Source organism: Hyperolius riggenbachi, chromosome 10 (assembly GCF_040937935.1).
Source record: "Hyperolius riggenbachi isolate aHypRig1 chromosome 10, aHypRig1.pri, whole genome shotgun sequence".
NCBI classification, from domain to species: Eukaryota; Metazoa; Chordata; class Amphibia; order Anura; family Hyperoliidae; genus Hyperolius; species Hyperolius riggenbachi.
The window spans coordinates 251,590,679-251,612,179 of NC_090655.1; the positions used below are offsets into that span (position 1 = coordinate 251,590,679).

General features: G+C 48.5%; 1 protein-coding gene across 3 annotated transcripts in view; it reads right to left on the bottom strand.

The window, feature by feature from the left end:
• The window catches only part of LOC137535286 (zinc finger protein 585A-like), a 301,513-nt gene that overhangs the window by 55,500 nt on the left and 224,512 nt on the right, over positions 1-21,501 (bottom strand). Inside the window, exons 1-7 of one of the 3 annotated variants that reach the window (XM_068257106.1) lie at positions 11,833-11,903; positions 5,355-5,474; positions 1,449-1,625; positions 1,160-1,363; positions 901-1,035; positions 697-775; positions 222-319 (exon numbers count right to left, since the gene is read on the bottom strand). In XM_068257106.1, the coding sequence (XP_068113207.1) occupies positions 222-319; positions 697-775; positions 901-1,035; positions 1,160-1,363; positions 1,449-1,625; positions 5,355-5,450 (789 nt within the window). In that variant the 5' untranslated portion in view covers positions 5,451-5,474; positions 11,833-11,903. Of the gene's footprint in view, positions 1-221; positions 320-696; positions 821-900; positions 1,036-1,159; positions 1,364-1,448; positions 1,626-5,354; positions 5,475-11,832; positions 11,904-21,501 lie in introns of those variants that run through there. The other 2 variants (XM_068257105.1, XM_068257108.1) reach the window with 2 other exon arrangements.

The window sequence follows — 21,501 nt, forward strand, 5'->3', positions numbered from 1 at the left end:
GTAAGCTTATGGCGATGCAGGGATTTGAAAAATGATGGCAATGCGCATGTGCGGAAGCTGATTTTTAACAATACGCTTCTGTGCACTTCCATTTTTCTGAAATATGAAGTGAGCGCAAGCGAGCATTACTTCCTGTTTGTCTTTCAGCCAGAAGGGGATTTCCTCCGGGCCGCACTGCTGTCGACAATTTTCAGTGTGAAACCAACCTCAGCCCCACCTACCTGATAATGGTGGTGGAAGCTGGAATATTCTTGGGGACAATACTGAGAATAAAGAGGACCTGCACATCTCTCTGGTGGATTTCTGTTACTGGACCCATCTGTAGGAAACAAACACACTGAATTCATTGGGCCCAATCCAACTCACATTTTCTCCTAGGTGATATTTTCATACTACATATAAAATGCATTTTAAAGCCATCAGCATGCAAAAAAAAATAAAAATTCTGAATATTATTGATAGAACTTTTTCATATACTTTTTGATACTATTTGATTTGCAAAGTGCAATAGTTATTTTAAAGAAAAGATGTAAAATTATCTCCTAGTAGAAAACTTAGAAGAAAAAGTGAATTGGATTGCATCCATTGCCTCCATCTGATTATCAGATGATTGGGGGGAGGGAGGGGGGGGAAGGGGTTAAGGGTGGACCCTCCATACTGCTCTCTCCTTTAAAAGAGATGAAAGTCTCCTCTTACCTGGTGATGTGAGGGGCGGCTGATTCTCTATCATGGTGTCCTTGTAGAGGTCCTTGTGTCCTTCTATATACTGACACTCCTGCATGGAGAAATAGATGGTGACATCCTTACACTTTATAGGAACCTGAAACACACAATGATACAGTCACCAAACAGACATGCCACTTGTTACTGGAATGTCCCATAACTTCGAACACCACTCACCTCTCCTGTCAGCAGCTCCATCATAATCTTGGTGACTTCCAGAATCTTCTGCTTATTCTGATTCTCTGAAATTAGGAAGTGAGGTGAGGGCACTTTGATAGTCACATGATCACCAGACATCATTGAAGGAAAACTCTGCAAAGAAAGACCAAAAATAATGTTATGTGACCTCCCAGGATCCCCCTTACCTTTTTAGTCAGCTGTTTTTTATGAATAGAGAGAAGAATGATGTCATGTGACCTCCCAGAATCCTCCTCACCTCTCCAGTCAGTAGTTTGATGATCTCCAGGGTGAAGGTCAAAATTGTTTCATTTAAATCAATCTTCTTTTGTTCCATGTTGACAAAACTCAAGCTTGTCTGATTCTCCATCATGGCGTCCTTGTAGCGGTCCTTGTGTCCTTCTATATACTGCCACTCCTCCATAGAGAAATAGACGGTGACATCCTCACACCTTATAGGAACCTGACACACAGAAAGATACAGTCACCACCCAGACACACCCCTTGCTGTTACTGCATAACGTCCCATAATTCCCAGCACTGCTCACCTCTCCAGTCAGCAGCTCCATCATCTTCCTGATGACTTCCAGAATCTTCCTCCTCTCTGGTGTCAGGGAATATGGCGTCAGGCAGGAATGAGGGGACCCTGGAATCAGGGACGATGTATGCAGAGAGTGCTGTGAAGTTATTGGTGCAACAGATGCAATTTTTGGTAATTTAAACCCCTAGTAAAAGAGAGAAAATAAAAGTTAATGCTGCGTTTCCACAAGGATCTATATATATAATAGAGTAAGTGCCTCAACCTTCAAGCAAGAAGAAGAAGTAGCGCCCTGCCCCCAGGGCTGGTCCAAGCAAGAAGAAGGGGCCGGTCTAAGCAAGAAGAAGTAGCGCCCTGCCCCCAGGGCTGGTCCAAGCAAGAAGAAGGGGCTGGTCTAAGCAAGAAGAAGTAGCGCCCTGCCCCCAGGGGTGGTCCTAGACTTGACGCCGAGCTGGAGGGGGTAGCGGCATAAGCGGTGTGACGGGGGGTGCGACCCGCACCAGGTGGGGTGACCCCAGCCGCCCTAGAGGGGGTGCGCTGTAATGGAGGGGAGAGCCACAGCCACGGTGAGGGCAGCCCGACCGCTCCCTCCCTTCCTTTACCTGGGCTGCCCTCCATGCTTCCCCCTCAGAGTGCAGAGTAATGCGCAGGGAATCGCTGTACACAGCTTCTCACCTCCCTGGTTCCAATCGCCGCTTGCTCGCCACCGGTCTCCTCCTCTCTGCATAACCGCTGATGCACACACTGCTTCCTGTTTAGCAGGAAGCAGTGTGTGTATACTCGGCTATGTAGAGGAGGAGACCGACGGCGAGTGAGCGGCGATTGGAACCAGGGAGGTGAGAAGCTGTGTACAGCGATTCCCTGCGCATTACTCTGCACTCTGAGGGGGGAGCATGGAGGGCAGCCCAGGGAGAGGAAGGGAGGGAGAGGTCGGGCTGCCCTCACCGCGGCTCTCCCCTCCATTAGGGGGGGGACACCTACCTACCTAATACTGGGGGGCAGCTACCTATCTAACCTATACTGGGGGCCAGCTACCTATCTAACCTTTGCTGGGGGGCACCTACCTAATCTAACCTATAATGGGGGGCACCTACCTAATCTAACCTATACTGGATGGCAGCTACCTATCTAACCTATACTGGGTGGCAGCTACCTATCTAACCTATATTGGGGGGCACCTACCTATCTAACCTATGCTGGGGGCCAGCTACCTATCTAACCTATGCTGGGGGGCACCTACCTATCTAACCTATGCTGGGGGCAACTATTCTGGCTACCTATATAAGCCCACTGCCTTACTGTTACAGTTAAAGTTAGCCCCACCCATTTCTTTGCCACGGCGCGCTTCGCTTTTTTGTTTGGGTGGGTGTCGGTAAATTATCTGCACCGGGTGTCAAATGCCCTAGCTACGCCACTGGGTAGCGGGCAGAAAGGGGGTATAGGGCACAGCGGCGGCGGGGGGGGGGGGGGGGTCGGTGCGCTCCCCCTCCAGCTTAAGCTCAGCAGGACCCCCCTCACTTGGGTTTCCCATCTGCGCTCCCCCTCTAGCTTAAGTTCAGCAGCAGCAGCCGCCGCTACTAGTAAGAGGCAGTGGGCGGGGATGACTCACCTCTTCCGCGTTCCAGCGTGCGTTCCACTGTCGTCACTTCCTGCAATGTCATCCACTTACAATACAGTGGGCGGCATTGTAGGAAGTGATGACAGTGGAACAAATGCAGGAACGGCTGCTGCTGAGCTTAAGCTGGAGGGGGAGCGCACATGGGGGACCTAGGTGAGGGAGGGGGGGTTCTGCTGAGCTTAAGCTGGAGCGCACATGGGGGACCCAGGTGAAGGCGGCGGGGGGGGTCCGACCCCCTACCCGCCGCTGTGCCCAATACCCCCTTCCTGCCCGCTACCCCCTTATGCGGCGTATGTATTTTTAATTTTGCATGTAGTTTTTCATATGTAAAGTGTCATGCTGGCTTATGCAAATTTTTGGCTGCATCTAGCAAAATTGACAATCATTACATGGGAAACAGTGTCCAAAGTAATGCAGCATGCTGTCAGTTCTTTTTACGCACTTAAACACACACAGGAAATTGCTTAGTACCTTGTTTCCCCATTATAAGACCTACCCCGAAAATAAGGCCTAGGTTATATTTCAAGCATGCTTGAAATATAAGACCTAACCCGAAAATAAGACCTAGCTGGGGAGCTTTGTGTATAGGGAGGTGTGTGGTCTCTTACTGCATCTCCCTTGTGGCTGCGCCCCCCTCCGTTCTAAGTAACTTGTCTGGTGTCAGCGGCAGCATATTATTCAGGATGCGAGGGCGCCCTTTGACCCTCACGCTAACACTATGCAGTAGTGACAGCATGAGGGTCAAAGGGCGCCCTCACAGCCTGAATAATATGCCGCCGCTGACACCGGACAAGTTACTTATAACGGAGGGGGACGCAGTCACAAGTAAGGCGCCGTAAGAGACCACACACTTCCCCATACACAAAGTGTCTACCCCTCTCCAGAGAGTAAGCCCCCCCAAAAAAACAAGACCTAGCACATATTTCTCCCCACAAAAGAATATAAGACAGTGTCTTCTATTCGGCGAAAGACACCCATTCATTTGCATTGCTGTGCATTTTTCCATAGCAGAAAAATGATAGGATTCTCATCTTAAAGGTATTAGAAATCCAAATATCTTCCCCACCTCTCTGGTAATGGGTATTTTATTAACCACTTCACTACTGAGGGGTTCTCCTCCTTTTATACCAGAGCAATTTTCACCTTTTCAACTTTCAGCACTCCTTACATTCGTTCGCCTATAACAGTTATGGCTAACCTTGGCACTCCAGCTGTGGTGGAACTACAAGTCCCATGAGGCATTGCAATACTCTGACAGCTCTAAGCATAACTAAGGGAGGCAGAGGCATGATGAGACTTGTAGTTTTGTCACAGCTGGAGTGCCAAGGTTAGCCATCACTGGCCTATAACTTTATTACTACTTATCACAACGAACCAATCTATATCTCGTTTGTTTGTTTTTGCCACCAATTAGGCTTTGAGTGTTACATTTTGCTAATAATGATTTTATTCTAAATGCATTTTAACAGGAAAAATAAGAAAAATTCATTAATTCTCAGTTTTTGGCCATTATATTTTTAAAATACTACATGCTATCATAATGAAAACCCACACATTTTATTTGCCCACTTGTCCCGGTTATTAAAACGTTTAACATATTTCCCTAGTACAATGTATGGCGTCAATATTTTATTTGGAAATAAAGGTGCATTTTTTCAACTTCGCATGCATCACTTATTACAAACCCATAATTTAATAAATGACATTAATGTACCCTTTTCACATACGTATTAAAATGTTACAGTACCTAAGGTAACTATTTAGGTATTTTTTATGTCATTCTTTTTTTTATTTGCATGTAATGTATTTAGGTAACTATGGCAGAGGGTGGGGGGGTAAGTATAAATATAAATATGGGTCTTTTTATTAATATAATTGTATGTAGGTGTCATTTTACTATTTGGACACAAGATGTCCTTACGCACTATTTCCTATTATCGTACAATAAGTACACTAACAGGAACTAATGCGTGGTCATGTTACAAATTATTGTGGCATCTCATTGATGCCAGCAATCGTTCACACATGGACTTAGATTAACTGCGTTCCCATTCATTCATCTCCTCTCTAACGGGGGGGCAACGAGTACCCACCACAATAGACGAATATCTACGTTCCTGTGCAGGAACTGAAGTCCTGCAAGACGCAGATTTACCGTCTCAAACTATTAAAGTGGTTAATAGAGATAAGAGTGATGTCATGTGACCTCCCAGAATCCCCCTCACCTCTCTAGTCAGGGGTGTGTTTTATTAAAAGAGATAAGAGTGATGTCATGTGACCTCCCAGAATCATCCTCACCTTTCCAGTCAGCAGATGGATGATCTCCAGGGTGCAGTTGAGTATCCTCTTGGTCATGTGACTCTGATCTTCATCCATCCTCAGCGATGTGGTCATGTGATCTGTACAGGATGCTGCTGCCTTTTGATAGATTAGTGAAAGATAATCAAGGCTGTACACTTTATCAATGGTAAAACTATCAATACAAGAGCCCCCCCCCCTCCCCCCAGCACTGAGTGCATATTGTGAGGGCCCCGGGTGAGCTGGGTCCTTCTCCATGCCGACAGTTAAAACGACAATAATATTACCAATATTTTACTATAAACATACCTGTGCCAGCACTCCCCAATCCTGTCATTGTAGGGAAATGCAGAGAATTGCAGGAAAGCATAATAAGTTGGTTTATAGCTAACTGTGCACTATACTCACAGCGTGCTGCAGTCCTGTCCTCCCGTCTGCCTCCTCTCCAACTCGCCTCCTCTCCTCACATCTACCTCCCACTGCTACCATTCCTCTGATGTTACAGCAGTGCTGGTAGTGGCAGATGGATGAGGATATGAGGAGAGAAGATGCAGAGAGGCTAATGGGAGCAGAGGACTGGAGCACACTGTGACAGCTATTTACAAACCAATGTAAATCTTTCCTCTCACTAAAGGCATTACTGGGGCAGATGGGACATTACATACTGAAGGATACCGAGTAGTAGGAAATTGAAAGATCTGGGCACCTCCCAACTTTGCAGAAAGCATCATCTTTTTTTTTTAATTGATTCCTCACACTGACCGACATAAATTGCAACATGTATGGCCTGACAGCCGTTGCACAGGATAGCCCTGCTTCATCAGAGGCAACAAGATATATATGTTACGGCCAAAACCAGAAATCGGCCAATTCTAGAACTGGCCAATTTGACGTCGGCCAAAGTCCAAAATGCTGGGAATTTCTGACATTGGCCGGCCAGTTCTAGAAACGGCCAAAGTCCAAACCGCACAAATCCCAGAACATCCCGGGTCCTGTCCGATCACCATGATTGGCACTCGGAACTTCCTCTCTGCTCTGAAAGATACAGCATAATAATAGTTTTTAAAGAAAAGCATTTCTTAGTTACAGCTGATACAAATCCTGCAATAAATCTGCAGTGTGTCTACATCATGCTTTCTTGAGAGCAGACATATTGTTATCCTGTGCTTTTAAACTAGCTGCTCTGCTGTGGCAGTCAGGTGACACAGGAAAGAGATCAGATTACAGTGGTGATTAGTCACAGGTGCTTTGCTGGGGGGCTGTGCATGGCTGGGGGTGCTTTGCTGGGGGCTGTGCATGGCTGGGGGTGCTTTGCTGGGGGGCTGTGTATGGCTGGGGGGCTGTGCATGGCTGGGGGTGCTTTGCTGGGGGGCTGTGCTTGGCTGGGGGGCTGTGCATGGCTGTGGGTGCTTTGCTGGGGGGCTGTGCATGGCTGGAGGGTCTTTGCTGGGTGATTTTCGTGGCTGGAAATGCTTTGCATGGGGGGGGGGGGCATGTCTCGTGTTTTTAGGAGGCCTTATCCCCTCCATGGTCTGGTTTGGACTGGGATACTGGGCTCCAGTTGGACTGTGATACTGGGTTCCAGTTGGACTGTGATACTGGGTTTCGGTTGGACTGTGATACTGGGTTTCGGTTGGACTGTGATACTGGGTTCCGATTGGACAGGGATACTGGGTTCCGGTTGGACAGGGATACTGGGTTCCGGTTATACAGGGATACTGGGTTCCGGTTGGACAGGGATACTGGGTTTCGGTTGGACAGGGATACTGGGTTTCGGTTGGACTGTGATACTGGGTTCCGGTTGGACAGGGATACTAGGTTCCGGTTGGACAGGGATACTGGGTTCCGGTTGGACAGGGATACTGGGTTCCGGTTGGACAGGGATACTTGGTTTCGGTTGGACTGTGATACTGGGTTCCGGTTGGACAGGGATACTGGGTTCCGGTTGGACAGGGATACTGGGTTCCGGTTGGACAGGGATACTGGGTTCCGGTTGGACAGGGATACTGGGTTCCGGTTGGACAGGGATACTGGGTTCCGGTTGGACAGGGATACTGGGTTCCGGTTGGACAGGGATACTGGGTTCCGGTTGGACAGGGATACTGGGTTCCGGTTGGACAGGGATACTGGGTTCCGGATGGACAGGGATATTGGGTCCCGGATGGACAGGGATACTGGGTTCCGGATGGACAGGGATACTGGGTTCCGGATGGACAGGGATACTGGGTTCCGGATGGACAGGGATACTGGGTTCCGGTTGGACAGGGATACTGGGTTCCGGTTGGACAGGGATACTGGGTTCCGGATGGACAGGGATACTGGGTTCCGGTTGGACAGGGATACTGGGTTCCGGTTGGACAGGGATACTGGGTTCCGGTTGGACAGGGATACTGGGTTCCGGTTGGACAGGGATACTGGGTTCCGGTTGGACAGGGATACTGGGTTCCGGTTGGACAGGGATACTGGGTTCCGGTTGGACAGGGATACTGCGTTCCGGTTGGACAGGGATACTGCGTTCCGGTTGGACAGGGATACTGCGTTCCGGTTGGACAGGGATACTGGGTTCCGGTTGGACAGGGATACTGGGTTCCGGTTGGACAGGGATACTGGGTTCTGGCTGGACTGTGATACTGCCAATACTGAAAATTGCCAAAATCCGTAGTGTGTTTTCCATGCAGACATCAAACTCCATCTCCGCTCCTCCTGTTGACTGCTCTTATTCCAGTTTCTCTCCACTCTCTGAACATTCTCTCTCCTCTCTTATCTCCAAATCCCATCTAACCACCTGTTCTTTGGATCCTATCCCATCACATCTCATTCCACAGCTATCCACATCCCTCATCCCTGCCCTGACATCGCTGTTTAACCTATCCCTCTCTACTGGAATTTTTCCATTCTCACTCAAGAAGGCTGTTGTAACACCACTACTTAAAAAACCATCCCTAGACCCCACCGAACTTGCTAACTACTGCCCAGTGTCACTTCTCGCATTTGCATTTAAATTACTTGCTGAACTAAGTCAGTATTTATCTGCAAATTCCTTGCTTGATCAGTTCCAGTCTGGCTTCCGGGCAAACCACTCCACAGAAACAGCCCTCACCAAAGTAGCTAATGATCTCCTCACAGCTAAATCCAAAGGCTATTATTCCATACTCATCCTTCTAGATCTGTCATCAGCATTCGACACTGTCGGCCACACTCTACTCCTACAAATCCTTTCATCTATAGGAATAAAGGACCTCACTCTCTCCTGGATATCTTCCTACCTCTCTGGAAGGTCTTTCACTGTTACTTATTCAGATCAGGCCTCCTCTTCACATCCTCTGTCTGTAGGGGTACCTCAAGGCTCTGTCCTCGGTCCTCTCCTCTTTTCCATCTACATGCACGGTCTGGTGGTAACTTAGGCCTGGTGCACACCAAAAACCGCTAGCAGATTTTGAAACGCTTTTTCTTCTTTTTCTGCAACGTTTCAGCTAGCGTTTTTCGGTTTTGTGTAGCGGTTTTGGTGTAGTAGATTTCATGTATTGTTACAGTAAAGCTGTTACTGAACAGCTACTGTAACAAAAACCGCCTGGCAAACCGCTCTGAAGTGCCGTTTTTCAGAGTGGTTTGCGGTTTTCCTATACTTAACATTGAGGCAGAAACGCCTCCGCAATCCAAAATCTGCAGCAGCCCGGGAGTATGCGTTTCTGCAAAACGCCTCCCGCTCTGGTGTGCACCAGCCCTTTGAAATACATTACCCAAGCGGATCCGCGCCCGCAAGCGTATCGCAAACCGCAGCCGAAACGCTCTGGTGTGCACTAGGCCTTAATGAACTCATTTGGTTTTCAATACCACCTTTATGCAGATGGTACACAACTGTACCTCTCGGCCCCAGACATTAACTCCATCCTCACACGGGTTCCCGATTGCCTGTCCGCTATATCCTCTTTCACGCCCTCTCGCTTCGTAAAACTTAATATGAATAAAACTGAACTAATAGTCTTTCCACCATCCCTGTCCATTGTAATATCAGGCAAACAGCCTGATATTACAATAAATGTTAACAACATGTCTATAACTTCAATCCCCAAAGCACGGTGCTTAGGGGTAATATTTGATTCTTCTCTCTCATTTATTCCTCACATTAACTCCCTAACCAGATCCTGTCATTTCCAACTAAAAAACATAGCATGTGTCCGACCTTTTCTCTCTCATGACACAATTAAAATGTTAGTACATGCTCTTATTATATCTCGATTGGACTATTGCAATATATTGCTTGGTGGACTTCCAACTAACCGACTAGCACTGCTCAAGTCTGTACTGAACTCTGCTGCTCGACTCATTCATCTCTCCTCTTGCTCTTCCTCTGCTGCTCCTCTCTGTCAAGCTCTTCACTGGCTACCAATTAACCAGAGGATTCAGTTCAAACTCTTAACCCTAACCTACAAAGCTCTCCACAATCTCTCTCCCCTGTACATCTCCTTACTCGTCTCCAGATACCAACCCAACCGCAATCTCAGATCTGCACACGAGCTTCTTTTATCCTCTTCTACAATTACCTCCTCACATTCACGAGTACAAGACTTCTCACATGCCTCACCCCTCCTCTGGAATGTCCTTCCACGGCACATCCGCCACTCTCCCACCTTTGAAATCTTTAAACTCTCCCTCAAAACCCACCTTTTCCGACAAGCATATTCTCTAGCTTAGGCCATGCACCCACTAAATAACCTAATTATGCACTGCCTGTACATATACTGTATACTTACTTATACTTAAGAAATATTATTGGGGTGTGGGACATTACAGACTGGAGGATAATGGCAATCCTGGTGGACACAAGGAGGACATTGCTATACTGGAAAAAAAATGGAATTACTGGGGTGGAGGATACTGCATACAAAAGGGACACAGAGGACATGGCTATAATGGGAAATAAATGGCATGACTGGGGTTAGGGACATTACATACCGAAGGATAATAGCAATGATGGGGGACACAGGGAGGACATGGCTATACTGGGAAATAAATTACATTAATTGGGTGGGGGCAATACATACTGAAGGATAATTGCAATGCTTGGGGACACGGCTATACTGAGAAATAAATGACAATACTGGGTAGGGGAACATTACATACTGGAAGATAATGGCAATGCTGGTGGACACGGGGGGCATGGCTATACTGGGAAAGAAATGGCATTACTGGGGTGGGGGGACATTACATACTAGAGCAGGCATGGGCAAACTCGTCCCACAATGCATTTGCCTTTATGAGTCATGACTGTGGCTGTCAGACTCCTGCAATGCATTGTGGGACTTGTAGTAGCTGGAGGGCCAAGTTTGCCCATGCCTGTACTAGAGGATAATGGCAATGCTGGGGGCACAGGGAGGATATGGCCATGCTGTAAAAGAATTGGCTAGGGGACACGGGGTGGGGGGGGGGGTCACGGGGGCTGCCGTAAGACTGGCCACCATACCTCCCAACCCGGGGAAATACCAAAGACCAACCAGACACCAAACTTATAGGGAACCTGAGATGGGGGATTATGAATAAAATATACATATCTGGGGATACCTCCAGCCCCCTCCGGCCTGATTGCTCCCACAGTGTCCTCTTCTCCCTCTCAGTCCTCCTGCAATTGGTCCGGAAAGTTCTCCGGTCCAGGGCCAACTGCGCATGCGTAGCCCGACCAAGCGCGCACATGCAGTGTTCATTTTGCCTGGTGCATTATGTGCCTGTGCAGTACTATTGTGCAGGTGAAGAACGCTCCTGGGGACAGGAGCAAGACATGGGAGCAAGCCTGCCTGGACTGAGCATGCACCGACTGGCCCTGACTGATGGATTTTGCAGGTCCAGTAGCGGGCAAACAGAGAGGAAGAAGAGGACGCCATGGGAGCGATCAGGCTGGAGGAAGCCCCAGGTATGTATATTTTATTCCTAATCCCCCCATCTCTGGTACACTTTAATGTCATAACACACAATCAAAAAATAAAAGTAGCCATAAGTTTATGTAGTTCTGACCAATCAATAAAAACATTTTTTTTCTTCTATCAAACATATATGTATGTATATCGATGAGAATTTAATCAAATCACCCACCCAGACTAAAGCCACACTGTCTGTGCTGCACTAGGAGCAGTGGCTGAAAGGGATACTGGATTAAGTCACTTCAGGAGACCGGGGCTCATATCCTGTCTGCAGCAGCAGCTGATCAGTAAGGAGGCCGGGGGTAAGCTCCCTGATGCTCCAGGGCGGCTGTTGTGTACCCCCATAGTGGCTGCAGCTCCCCAGCACTGGGACTCCCATAAGAGAATAGAGCTATTCAAGTGTTACTATTTACACTGAAAACCAGCTTTATTTATAACAGACACTAACACACATAGGGAGACACCTGAACATGCTGCTCAATCTCACACCCATCCTGCATCCCGCACAATGCCCAATTGGGCAAATCTGATATTTGCTGGTATAACAAAAATCATACGATTACCTCTCAACCACGTGCTCTCTCTAATTCCTATTACGTTACACCACTTCCTATCTATGGACTATGGGTTCATTACGTCCTATCTGTGCGTTCCACTTGGCAGGGGTGAGCTCGCCATCTTGTGGTGAAAATGCAAACTGCAGCCTCCATTTGTGGATTCACCTGCACTAGTTCAATCTTTACTACTACTGCTACTGCTACTGCTACTGCTAGTCTGCTACTACAGCAGTATATAACTATGGGAAGTGTTTCTGATGCTGAAACCAGGATAACTCATGTAAAAGTGGTTATCCTTAATAATTTACTACATTTTACTATAAGCTTCTAATATCTGTCCTAAAACTCCCATTCCCTTTTGGCCGCACTCCTCCTACCAGCAGCTGACAGACTGGTTACCTCCCACACATGAAATGCAGCAAATATGTGTGAAATGCAGAAAACAGTGAAATGTGAAATGCACATTACCCTATATATATGAAATGCAGCAAATGTTACCTTAGGCATAAATGCATTAAACGTGTCCCTCACTAGGTGCTAGAGGAGTGGGTGGGATCAAGCTGCTGAGTGGGGTCAGAGGGCACTGCTGAGTGCAGCTGGGAGGGTGACAATGGTAAGAGAGTAGCAGGCAATTTGGGCCCCCGTTAGAGGAGGAAATCTGTGCACTGCCATAGGCACCAATTAAAATAACGTCATTGAGGAGAAATGTGGGCACCTGTAACACAGGAGAATCCAATGCCGGTATTTCAATGGGCACCTATGGCAGCACCCAAATTTTTTTTGGGGGGGGGGGGGGACAAATGGTGGCGGCAGTTAATGCTAGACGTGGGGAGTGGGTGTTTAAGGTTAGGCATGGGGGGTTGTGAAGTTTAGGAGTGAGGGGGGGTTAGTGTTAGGTGTGGAGGGTGGTTAAGGTTAGGCTTCGGTAGTTGTAGGGTTCAGTGTGAGAATAGGGTTAGGTTTAGGTTCAGCTGTACTGTAAGAGGAATTCCAGTGAAATTAACGTAATGAACAAAAGTACTTAATATTTTTACTAATAATAATTACGTATAAATGATTTAGTCAGTGTTTGCCCATTGTAAAATCTTTCTTCTCCCTGATTTACATTCTGACATTTATCATATGGTAACATTTTTACTGCTGGCAGGTAATGTCAGTGGAAGGAGATGCTGCTTGCTATTTTGGCAGTTGGAAACAGCTGTTATTTCCCACAATGCAACAAGGTTCCCACAGTGTGATGTCAGCATCACACTGTGGGAGGGGTTTCACCACAATATCAGTCATACAGAGCCCCCTGATGATCTGTTTGAGAAAAGGCAAAGATTTCTCATGGGAAAGTGGGTATCAGCTACTGATTGGGATGACGTTCAATCCTTGGTCACAGTTTCTCTTTAACAATCAGTATTTAATACAAATATTTTACTATCATTGTTTTCCACTTTAATAGTAGTATGTCTGTAAATTTACCAATATTCTACTATTGGCTCTTCTGGGCGCCAAATTTCTGGGTGCTCGCTTTTGATGTACGCTGGTGGGGAGGAGGGTGACACTGGGTGGGGGGAGGATGACACTGGGTGTGAGGAGGGTGACACTGGGTGTGAGAAGGGTGACACTGGGTGTGAGGAGGGTGACACTGGTTGGGACGGTGAGACTGGGTGTGAGGAGGGTGACACTGGGTGGGGGAAGGAGACACTGGGTGTGAGGAGGGAGACACTGTGTGTGAGGAGGGTGACACCGGGGAGACGCTCTGTGGGAGGAGGGTGACACTGGGTGGTGGGAGGGAGACACTTGGTGTGAGGAGGGTGACACTGGGTGGGGGAAGGAGACACTGGGTGTGAGAAGGGAGACACTGTGTGGGAGGAGGGTGACACTGGGGAGATGCTCTGTGGGAGGAGGGTGACACTGGGTGGTGGGAGGGAGACACTGGGTGTGAGGAGGGTGACACTGGGTGGGGAGAGGGAGACACTGGGTGTGAGGAGGGTGACACTGGGTGAGTAGGAGGGTGACACTGGGTGGGGAGGAGGGACACTGGGTGGGGAGGAGGGAGACACTGGGTGGGCAAGGGAGACACTGGGTGGGAAAGGGAGACTCTGGGTGTGAGGAGGAAGACACTGGGTGTGATGGAGGGTGACACTGGGTGGGGAGGAGGGTGACACTGGATGTGAGGAGGGTGACACTGGGTGTTAGGAGGGTGACACTGGGTGTGAGGAGGGTGACACTGAGTGTGATGGAGGGTGACACTGGGTAGGGAGGAGGGAGACACTGGGTGTGAGGAGGGAGAAACTGTGTGGGGGAGGGAGACACTGGGTGTGAGGAGGGAGACACTGGGTGTGAGGAGGGAGACACTGGGTGTGGGGAGGGAGACACTGGGTGTGGGAGGGAGACACTGGGTGTGAGGAGGGAGACACTGGGTGTGGGGAGGGAGACACTGGGTGTGGGGAGGGTGACACTGGGTGGGGGGAGGGAGACACTGGGTGTGAGGAGGGAGACACTGGGTGTGATGAGGGAGACACTGGGTGTGAGGAGGGAGACACTGGGTGTGGGGAGGGTGACACTGAGTGGGGGGAGGGAGACATTAGGAGGGCATCCCCACCTTCTCCCTTCCACATGGCCTGGCTCACTGGGCTGTTGCTGAAGCCTCTGATGTCATCAGAGATGTCACTCACACACAGACTACAAGCAGCACACTTGAGGTGGAGCTGGAGACGGAGCTGATGTGTATGCAGCCGTCCAGCTGTGCTTTTTTATGCGGCTAAGTGTCTTTTTATGTGGAACAAGAAAAAAGCCTGCAGCACATCATATGAAGAAAAAAATCCAGATTGCTTTATTGGCACTGTGACGTATCCACCATATTTCATAATAGAATAAGTCATTACATCAGTCACAAGCATGATGTTGGGCATACACGGGTCAATTATGCGCCGGAATCGATGGCCGCGGCTCGATGCCGGCGCATCCCCGCTCGCCCCCGCGACCGCCCGGATCGATTCCCGCTCGTCCCCGCGGGTGCTTCTTATCTTCTGCTCGTTTTCTTCCATTGTCTGCCCACGGGGATCAAGCACGGAATCGATCCGGCGCGGTGATCGGACATGTCGGAATTATCAGTTGAGCCATCAGCAGCTCGATTGATAAGAAGAAACTATCCGTGTATGCCCAGCATTATAGAACTGACAAACTTGTCTCTGCTATTAGTTGAGCTTTTCAAAGTCACATCAAAGGGAGCATTTCCCAGTACCTCCTGCCAGGTTAAGTAGTCGTCCATCTTCAACCTAATTGACAAAACCTCTAATACATTCCCCTTATCAGGCTTTATGTCTTTGGTAGTCCTGTAGTTCAAAAGACTTTCTTAACACTTGTAGCAGACCACTGGCTTCAAAAGACTCTCATCCGATTTGTACACACCAAGCAGCATCTAATGCTGGGTATACAAACACGGATAGTTTCTGCTTATCAATCTTAGACACACTACAGCATTGTCTTATTTCTTTAATTTATTGTTTTGCTTAGTTAGTTTGCAATTAACCATTTTCTTCCTTTTAGTAATAATAAGCTTTTAAAATCTCTCTATGTCGTGAATCTAGAGAGTGGTGGCAGCATTACCCTCAATTTCCAGCACATAATCGATAATTTTATTTTAGAGATGGTACACAAAATTGAGCTTGTATCATGTATGGGCACACCAACCAATCTTAAACGTGTATTGTGCTCGCAGTGGATTTGCCTTCAGAAGTCTCTAGTGGATGAAACGTGTATGGCAACTGTGTCATAGTACGACGGGATTGGTGGGTAGGGATGCTCAAATCCGAACTTTGGGTGAATACGGGTAGTTGTTATCCGGATGACCGGATCTCACCCAGTTATCTGTGCGGGTTGGGCAGGGGGGTCAATCTTACCTCTCTGATGTCTTCTTCGGTCCGTCCCTTGGCGCCTCCTATGATGCTGTCCACGCGCGTCAGGTGAGTACAAACACTTCCTCCTTCAACCCGGAAGGAGGAAGTGTTTGTAATCATGTGACTGCCGCTTGGACCGCATCGTAGGAGGTGCTGAGGGACGGACCTAAGAAGACGTCAGAGAGGTAAGATTGACCTTCCCACTCAGCCCGCACAGGTAACTGGGTGAAATCCAGATAACAACTATCCGGATTCACCCAAAGTTCGGATTTCAGCATCTCTATTGGTGGCAGATTGTCACAGATACATCAAACAGACAGGCTGGCAGCTGATGCGTTTCAGACACGCAGGTCCTTAGTCACAGCTCACCAGGCAGGAAATGACTTATATACAGGCAACCCCTCCCACTCAGGGCTGAACTAAACACCTGAGTGGTAATGAATCTAGCCAGTTCACAGATATTGCAAAGAGCTGGACTGGAGTACAAAGCATATACATCAGTGATAAAAACACATAAACAGATCAATACAAAAGATTAATATCCTATCTGGAAGTGAAGTCATCCGGTACCTAGTACCCATGTTGAAGATCCACTTAGCCTCGCACACTAACAGGTTATGGTAAGTGTCCCCTCCTCTTCCTGGGCGAAACACTTTTTCCATTCCCTTGAAAGAGAGCGATTGCATGTCGCCACCATGTGATTGTACAAAGTCCTTGGCTACATTAGAAATGTTGCCAGTAGTACAGGAGGGGCCACAGTAGTGTTCTGCTATCTGCTGATGAAGCAGCCTTGTTGTGCAGCCCACAGATTGGATATGACATTGACAAATCAGACAAAGAAACCCTCTGTCTTTCCTACCCCTCTCATGTACTGACTGTTGCTTCCTGATATTCTATCAGGCCAGCAGCAGGAGGAGTCAGATAGAAATACAATAAATACATAAATAAATTCATAGGTAAATCAATGCAGCAGGCCAGCAGCAGGAGGAGTCAGGTTGAAATACAATAAATACATAAATAAATTCATAGGTAAATCAATGCAGCAGGCCAGCAGCAGCAGGAGGAGTCAGGTAGAAATACAATAAATACATAAATAAATTCATAGGTAAATCAATGCAGCAGGCCAGCAGCAGCAGGAGTATAGAGATGTAGCGAACGGTTCGCCGGCGAACGGTTCCAGGCGAACATTGGGGGTTCGCGTTCGCCTGCGTCAGGCGAACTTTTCCGTAAGTTCGATTCGCCCCATAATGCTCTATGAGGGTCAACTTTGACCCTCTGCATCACAATCAGCAGGCGCATTGTTGCCAATCCGGCTATACTAAGGCCTGGAGCCCCACCTCCCCTTATATAAGGCAGGCTCCGGCGGCCATTAGCCTCACTCGTGTGCCTGCTAGAGACAGACTAGGGACAGCTGCTGCAGACTTGTTCTCTTAGGGACAGATTAGTCAGGCTCTTGCCTTCTTAGCTTGCTCCTAGCTGAATCTTATTGCTATAATAGCGCCCTAGAACAGCTCTTTTAAGAGCTCATCCTGCTCGTGTGATCAATTTTTTTTTTCTGTGTTTGAAACTGACACTTGTGTTTTTTAGACAGCATTGCTAATTCATACTTTGTGTCCCACTGCCAGCAGCAGTAGCAGCACATTCAGTGACTACCTGTGTGTGTGAGAGACACTTGTGTTGCTTAGACAGCATTGCTAATTCATAATGTGTGTGTCCCACTGCCAGCAGCCCACCAGCATTCAGCAGCACATTCAGTGACTACCTGTGTATGTGACAGGGAGCTGCACATTGTACTACCCACCCAGTACTGCATTTACCTACTACTAGTACCTGTTGTGTTTAGTTAACCCACCTCATCACTGCATACACCTACGTTTGTGTTGAGTGAACCCACCTCGCTGCACATAACTACCTTTTGTGTTGAGTGAACTTGCCTCACTGCATATAACGACCTTTTAAGTTGAGTGAACTCACCTCACTGCATATCTACCTTTTCTGTTGAGTGAACTCACCTCAATGCATATAACTAATTAACTACCTTTGTGTTGAGTGAACTCAGCAGACTGCATCTAACTACCTGTTGTGTTCAGTGAACTCACCTCACTGCATATATAACTACCTGTTACACTCACCTGCCCGGCGGGCATCAGAGGTTGCGTGCGCGCGTCCTTCCGCACGCGCGCGCTAACACGCTGAGTCTTGTAGTTCCTCTGCGTGGTTAGTGGATGGGAATGAAGAGTATGAGGTGGAAAAGATTTTAGACAGTAGAAGACGGGGAACTTCTATTCAATACTTGATTAAATGGAAGGGCTTTGGGATGGAAGAGAACTCATGGGAACCGGCTAGAAACATTCATGCTGCAAGACTAATTAAACTTTTCCATCGAAGATTTACTGAAAAACCAGCTCCTGAGGGCAATGTTACACTCACCTGCCCGGCGGGCATCAGAGGTTGCGTGCGCGCGTCCTTCCGCGCGCGCGCGCTAACACGCTGAGTCTTGTAGTTCCTCTGCGTGGTTCACGGCGTACGGCATTACGCCGTACGCGCATGCGCACAACCAGGTGCGTGCGCATGCGCAGTCTACAGCGTACATAGCACATTGCGCACTGCGCATGCGCAAGCGTTAGTTCTGGCGACAAGTTCAATTTCCCACAGTATATAAGCAGCACTGCCCTCAATGGCAGTGCTGTTGGTTCTGACAGCTTGTGGTGATTGTGCTATTGCTCAGTATCCTGTTTGATTCCTGATTTGACCCCGGCTTGTGACCTCGATTACTCTTCTGATCTCCGCCTGCCCTGACCTTGGCTTGTGACCTCGACTACTGATTGAACTCCGCCTGCCCCGACCTCGGCTTGTGACCCCGATATCTCCAGTCTGCCGCCTGTCCTGATCCTTGGCTTGTTACTAGACCCTGCTTAAGACCTGCTCCTGTTCTCTCCTCACATTTGTGTCCGCTGTTCTCCCAACCACTGTGGGATTATTCTGAGTGCAACCTGGTGGGCACTAGGCAGCGAAGAATCCACTTCCCCCTCAAGGGGCTGTGGTCCTGCTTCCCCCTCAAGGGGTCGTGGGTGAAGACCCGTGGTCACTTAGATCCTGTGCTCAGATAGTCCGCTCCGCAGTGGGAGGGTCAACGGTATCCCAGCATCATAACAGTAACCAACAGCCAGAATGGACACAAGAGAAGAACCCTCACAGATGGATCAACTGTGTGAACTGGTGTCTCAGTTACGTATCTCAGTGGAAGAGGTCCAGAGGGGCTATACTCAGATCCAAGAACATTTGCGTGCTCAGATGACGGCTCCAGTCCAAGGCACGGCTCCAGTTCCAGTTGTGCTTCCAACTCCCGCCCCTGTTGAAGCAGCTGCTATCCCCAGACCGGAACCTAGACTACCTTTGCCAGACCGCTTTGCAGGGGACCGCACTAAGTTTAGACTGTTCCGAAGTGCCTGTCAGCTCCATTTCACTCTGCTACCCAGGACATACTTTACCGAAGAGATTAAGGTTGGGGCTGTAATCTCGTTGCTCCAGGGGGAGCCCCAAGCCTGGGCACTACGACTGGTGGAGGAACGTCATCCAGCTCTTACCAGTACCGCAACCTTTTTTGAAGCTATGGCGGAGTTATACGACGACCCTGGTCGGGGAGCTTCTGCAGAGTCGGCATTACAATCCCTCAGACAGGGAAGAAGGCCTGTGGAGGACTACGTCACTGAGTTCCGTCACTGGTCTGGAGATACTACTTGGAACGAGAGGGCTCTCAAGTTCCAATTCCGACAGGGCCTTTCCGAACAGTTGAAAGATGAACTGGCCAGAGTGGGGGTCCCTGCAACCCTGAAGGAGCTCATCAGTCTCTCCATTCAGATTGATCGCAGGTTCCGTGAAAGACGCCAAGAGAGATCTGGAACCTTCCGACCCGTCTGGTCACCTTCTGTACCATCAACAGTCCCTGCTTCTGTGGAATCAACTTCATCCAGTGATCTTGATATGCCGGAGCCCATGCAACTAGGTCTAGCCCGACCAGCGATCTCCCAGGAGGAACGTCTACGCCGACGAACGGCCAACCTCTGTCTCTATTGTGGTGCCCCGGGACATTTCCGCCTGAACTGCCCAGTGAGACCTACGGGTAAGCTTGACTCTCCAGTCCTGGTGAGCCAGGTCCCTTTCCTGCCTGCCTCCTCTCACGTCCCTCTTACCCTCTCGTTGCAGGGACCCAGAGGAGAGACCGTAAAGATCAAAGCCATCCTTGATTCTGGTGCTTGTTCCTGCTTCCTCGACCTTCAGTTAGCCCAGCAACTCCAGCTTCCTATTCACAACAAGTCTCGTCCGCTTTCCATTCAATTGGCGGATGGGTCAGCTATCCATTCCGGACCCATCACCTCAGAGACTTTTCCACTACTCGTAACCATCTTCAAGGAACATCAGGAGTATCTGAGCTTCGATCTACTCCCATCACCTCTGTTTCCAGTCATTTTGGGTATGCCGTGGCTGAGCACCCACAACCCTACGATTAATTGGAGTACGGGTGAAGTCAGCTTCCACTCAAGTTACTGTACCCGTTTCTGTTTTCCCCGAGCCGGGAGCCTTTTTTGTTTGGAATCCGAGAGAAACAATCTCATTCCTACTGCTTACCATGATTTCCTAGACGTCTTTGACAAGAAAGGAGCTGATGTCCTCCCTCCTCATCGTATCTACGATTGTCCTATCGACCTGCAACAAGGTGCAGCTATTCCCTTCGGAAGAGTTTATCCCCTCTCCGAACCAGAATCTAAGGTACTCAAGGACTATATTGAGGAGAACTTAAAGAAGGGGTTTATTCGGCCCTCCACCTCACCCGCCGGAGCGGGTATGTTCTTCGTGGAAAAGAAGGACGGCTCCCTCAGACCCTGCATTGACTATCGAGAGATGAATAATATCACCATCAAGAATCGGTATCCTTTGCCACTTATGCCAGACTTGTTTCAGAGACTCCGTACTGCCCAGATTTTCTCAAAACTGGATCTTCGGGGGGCCTATAATCTGGTTAGAGTCCGTGCTGGAGATGAGTGGAAGACTGCTTTTCGTTCCCGATTCGGACATTTCGAATACCTGGTGATGCCTTTTGGGCTTTGTAATGCCCCTGCCACATTTCAGCATTTCGTTAATGATGTGTTCAGAGACTTTATCGACAACTTTATGGTGGTTTATCTTGATGATATACTCATCTTCTCTACTACTCTTGAGGAACACAGAGTCCATGTCAGGAAGATTCTTGCACGCCTTCGTGTTCACGGACTTTACGCGAAACCAGAGAAGTGCGAGTTTGATAAAGAAAGTATTCAGTTCCTGGGTCTCAAGATTTCTTCCCAAGGCATAGAGATGGACGATCAGAAGGTTTCAGCTGTTCTGGAATGGCCTGTACCGACTGACCGAAAGGGGGTACAAAGATTCATCGGCTTTGCTAATTTCTATAGAAGATTCATTCAGAACTTTTCTCGCATAGTAGCCCCAATTACGCAGCTGACTAGTACTCATGTTCCTTTTCATTGGTCCCCAGACGCTCAATCTGCATTTGAGCAACTAAAGGCCTGCTTCACGTCTGCACCTATTCTGAAACATGCTGATCCTGCTAAGCCCTTCGTACTGGAGGTGGATGCCTCTGAAATTGCCATCGGAGCGATTCTGTCACAACGCTTTGGTCCCAAGTCTACCCTCCATCCAGTTGCCTTCTTCTCCCGGAAACTTTCAGTATCAGAGAGAAACTATGATGTAGCGGATCGGGAACTTTTGGCAATTAAAGCAGCTCTGG